General features: G+C 34.9%; 1 protein-coding gene across 1 annotated transcript in view; it reads left to right on the top strand.

Annotated features, from left to right (window-relative positions):
- Positions 1-4527: 4527 nt before the first annotated feature.
- The window catches only part of LOC104799705 (transcription initiation factor TFIID subunit 15), a 2026-nt gene continuing 1240 nt past the window's right edge, over positions 4528-5313 (top strand). The window contains exons 1-2 of the mRNA XM_010522344.2: positions 4528-4649; positions 4940-5309. Of these exons, the coding sequence (XP_010520646.1) occupies positions 4952-5309 (358 nt within the window). The 5' untranslated portion in view covers positions 4528-4649; positions 4940-4951. The remainder of the gene's footprint in view (positions 4650-4939; positions 5310-5313) is intronic.

The following is a 5313-nucleotide window of genomic DNA, read 5'->3' on the forward strand; positions in this document are numbered from 1 at the left end:
TGTGTATATATATATATATATATATATATATATATATATATATATATTGTAATTCTAACGATAAAACTACGTTGAAGATATATGTTTCTATAACGTCGAAGTCACGATTTATAGGGAAAAATGCTATTTGATATATGAACGACTAATTATATATGTTATGCACGTATGTGAATCATGCGTTTGGATCTAAACAATTTATTATTTATTTTTATTTTAACTTGGATATTTTTTGTCGAACGCAAACAAATTTACGATGATTATAACTCCGAATGCTAGAATTTACGTTTGAAAAGAAAATTCTTACGATACGATGGTTAGTTGTACGCAAAAATACTAAAAATAGTACGAATTATTTGTAACGAATATCAGGATTTGGTGGTGCCAAGCGTACTAAAATTTGATTCTCATATATCATTCAACCAACTACTTAGAATCACATAATATAATTAGGAACGTGTTTTTTTACACAATTTATATGGATGGAGCCCGCGCGCATATATATATATACATAGACATATAATGGTTAACTAGACCGAATTATTACAATCTGAATCAAACCAATCGTAACCGGCTTGATTCAATCAAATTCCTCTAATTAATTAATAATATAACATGTATGTGTGTGCGTGTCGATTATGAATCCGGGAGGAAAAAAAAAACAAGACTTGAGAAGTTGAAAGAGGGAAAGGATGGTGAAAAAGCCATTGCAGTGCAGCATAAGAAGCAGAAGAGAGAAAAATAAATAATAAAATCAAAATTAAAAATAAAAATAAATAAAGAGAAAAAGATGGTCAAAATGTGAACCTCGAATACTTTGTCTTCCATCATCATCATCAGCTTCGACTATCTTTATCGAAACGCTAGCTAAGCATCTTCTTTGGTTTTCTATTTTTGATTTATCTTTTTTTTTTAAAAAAAAAAACATGTTTCTTTTAATTAAATCTGGTCTGAGAATCATGAAAATTCTCTCCTAGGTTTACATGTAATAACTGTAAACGTTAAAAGACTAAAAATCAAATTAGCGTTTTCATTCCTTTTAATTTGCTTAGTTAAGAGAACCGATACGTTCCTTGAAACTGTTGCCATGCAACTTTTGCTTTATGTAGTCTCAGTACGTTCCTCTCTCTTCTTTTTTTTCTTGCTCTATCTTTTTACAACTGACACGCACGAGACCATATTACTACACACCCCGACCCACCAAACCCTACACACATACATATACATATACATATATATACATACATACATATATTTTTTTTTTTATAATTCGGACGGTCACCGAAACTTTGATCCGACTATATCTCTCAAAAGATAGAGAGAAATTCCTGGTGAATACCCCTTTCCAAATAAAAATTCGAACTTGAATTGGAGATGAGTTTTGTTTCTTCTCTTATCAATTGAGTCATTCAAGTTTAAGTCATACATATATATATATATATAGAGACATATAATATATATGGAAAATTATTGTGAGAATAATCTTGTATTGATTTTATTTTAATATTTTTATTTTATTTGGTCAATATTGGACCTATTATTGTGTTTGAGATTTAGTAATGGGTGGTAATGGATGAGACACGTGCCATACTTTTAGGATTCAGTTGTTATTTTTGTATAAAAGGATATTAAGGGTTAATTAATACAGCGTGAGTTTTAATGGAGAAACTCCTACTTCTCTTTTACGTTTTTCTTTGGCAAGAAATGAAAACAAAAATCAGAAATTAAAGTTTGATGTTTTATGTTATTATTCAATGGTTTTAGTTTGAAGATTTCTAACAATTAGTGCTGTACTGGTTCCGATTTACGTTCAATATCAATATATAGCTTTGACTGTTTAAAGATTCCAAATGTTAGGAGGACTTGGTTCTTGCATGTCCGTCCAATTCTAGCATTGAATGTATTTTTTATTAATGATCTCATCTTAAGTTTTTTTAATCATCTCTCGTGGTTAACTGAACATAATATGCGGAACATTATATATACGTGCATGATGATAATGCAATATCGATTTTCTCTCACATGTGGACTAAACTCCAATGAAATGTTATCTTGCTCTTTTTATAATATATACGACTTAAGACGTTTTGGTTAATAATTATTAGGGTTACCAAAATAAACAAAAGAAGGAAAAAAAAAAGGAAAAGAGGGAAAAAGAGATGCAAAGTACACCAAAATATTCATCTATATATATGTATATATGCATATGTGTGTGATGATTAATGTTGTTGGTGAATATTCAAAATCATTTGAAAAGCACCAAGGTTTTTGCCATATATGGTAGACCACTAAGTAGAGGCTCATGAACACGAAAGTGATATATATTCCAAATGGGTCATGGAATGATATGTTCCTCAATTGAATTGCAATGTTGTTTGTCCTTATGCGTATGTATAAATGTGAGGTGGGTCCAAAAAAGGGTTATATATAAGAATCTTTTTCTTTATATTTTTTTGTTGGATTTTGTGGAATATTCATTCTGTCTCATAACTACAAAGAAGTGGTAGACCTGTCGAGGTTTTGTTCTTCCTTATCTCGTGTTTTAATTTTTAAAGCCTTTGGACCAAGTCGTTACGTACATAACTATATATATATATATATATATATATATATATATGCGTGCCCAAGTTCAATGAACGTGAACCCAAATCGCCATACACATGCGTCTTACAAAAAATAATTATCCAACGTCTTATACAAAGTTTCAGACTCAGATTTATTGTACTATATTATGCGTTTTCTATCACGGGACGAGAAAATATTTACACGAAGAATTCATATCTTACAAAAATGATTTTCGTAATATAAGTGGTTGTATATTACGTACACATATGTATGTCCACAACATGCATGTCAATGAGATAAATATACCGACTGAAATTTGAAATGCATAGCGCCTATAGCCTATAGTATCTGATTTTCGGTTTACAAGTATCAGAATATGCAGACAATCGTATTAAGACAGCGGACGTTGCGTACTTTCAATAATTATTGCAGTTTTTTTTTTGAGACATAACAAAATCACTCCAACACTGTATTGTATTAATAAAAAAAAATACCAATTAGTCCAATAAAATAAAATTAAAAACAAAAAACAAAAAAGAAGGGTTTACGATCGAGAGATCAGTACATGCAAATTTGCAGAATTTGCAGGATTTCAGAAAGCAAGCTGCAGAGTTCAGAAAAGGAGTATCAGATGATAGCAAATGCAGCAACATAGGATAAAAGCCATTATTTTCTTGATCAGAAATACTAGTGGAATGACGTCGTATATTGGACCTCGACGTTCTTTTGTATTTTTTTTTTTGATACATTGGGAACTCCCGTGACTACCTACCCTTACAAACGGAGACGAACTGACCACCACCCGCACCTAATAGTCCCCATGGATCTCAGTCCGCCGAACCTGGCCACCAGGCGCGCCTAACGCTCGGGCCGTAGTTGGGCTTAGGCGCCTGCGGGTCAAACCCCAAGCCCACGCGTACGAGCCTGCAACACACGCGTAGGAGGTAAATTAGCTCGTTATGACAGGCTGGTAGGCGAGTAGGTCAGAGGAAGTGAGACGGCGAGGAATCGAACTCCCCACCTCATGGGTGTTCCCCATGCTCACTACCACCTGACCTGGGGGTGAACCCGACGTTCTTTTGTATTTCGGAATTTACGATTTCGATTTTTTTTTTGCGCATATATTAAATATCAAATTGATTTTTTTTTTGTCTCCCCCCATTTTTTGTATTCTCTCAATTTTTCGGCACAAGCAACTGCAGTTGCGAACAAATCAAGGTAAATCTAATGCATGGTCGTACAAAATTCAGCGCACATGTCAACTGTTGAGAAAACGAGTTGAAATGCATATACATATACATATACATACATAGTTATGTATCAAGTTACCAACTGCGCGCGGACACACACACACACACATATATATATATATATATATGCACGTATATAGACGCCAAACACGTATATAGGGGAAATCAGTGTGGCACGAGGACCTTTCTTTATCCTCTCTCAACACATGAAATTCGCATTTCATACATACATACACACATACATACATAGATACATACATACATACATATATATATACACACACACACACAACCAAGCAGCTACATATATGACACTTACAATACATGAAAAAGCCTAGCATCTGCGTAACAAAATAGCTGGTTTTTGAAGCTTTATTAGTTATCGTTCTTTGTTTTGAAAAAAAAATATCTATTTGCTATCTTGGTTTCCTTTTCTCCAATTGTCAATTATAAGAATAAAAATATTCCGTGACTATCTATCTATATATATATATATATATTGGTAAATATATTTTGTTTATATATGTTTCTTTAATTTGATCTTTAGCCAAACATAGTTTATGGAGAACATCATCGTTAAAGGAAAGCCACCCATTAAAGCTGAAGAATATATAGATGAAAGTGAAAAACAATTGAAACGAAACCCCTTAGGTCACTTGAAACCTTCTCGATTCTCGAGGTTTTACCTTTACCCACTTACATATAAACACACATATATATATATATATATAGACTATAAATCCAGCTCAACGATCATCAAACCATTTCAATCTTATCGTTCCTCTCTTCGTCTCCCTTCATTTCCTCTCTCGTTTTTCCTTCCCAGAGCTTTTCCAGGTGAAATTACATCTACAACTTGTAAAATATTGATTCTACATACACTCGCTTATATCTATATATACACACGCCCCTTCAATTTCTTTGGATATATCCATTTTCGTGAAGGAATTTCACGTCCCATGAAATTATATATCAACCGTTTTCTTTTATAAAACCCTGCAGTTATTATTTCATTTAGTAGACTGTAGAATACATATTACCTGTATACATACGTACACATACGTACGTGCGCGTATATATGACTGTGTGTACAATTAATGGTTCATTTGTTTTTTTTGGGGGAGCAGAAGAAGAAGAAGATGAACAGGCCTGGAGATTGGAACTGCAGGTCGTGTCACCACCTCAATTTCCAGAGGAGAGACACCTGCCAACGCTGCAATGAGCCCAGGCCCGGCAGCGGCGGCGCCGACTTCGCCGGCGGTTTCGGCGGCCGTTACGGCGGAGGAGGAGGAAGCTCATTCGGCTTCAACACGGGGCCTGACGTCAGGCCCGGAGACTGGTACTGCAGCGTCGGGAGCTGCGGTGCCCACAACTTCGCCAGCCGCTCCAGCTGTTTCAAGTGTGGTGCCTCCAAGGACGAGTCCTCCGGCTCCAACTCCGCTTTCGACGGCGGCGACAGGACGAGACGCGGTTTCTTCGGATTCGGAAGCGGAAGCGGCAG

This window comes from Tarenaya hassleriana, unplaced genomic scaffold (genome assembly GCF_000463585.1).
Source record: "Tarenaya hassleriana unplaced genomic scaffold, ASM46358v1 Cleome6, whole genome shotgun sequence".
Lineage (NCBI taxonomy): Eukaryota > Viridiplantae > Streptophyta > Magnoliopsida > Brassicales > Cleomaceae > Tarenaya > Tarenaya hassleriana.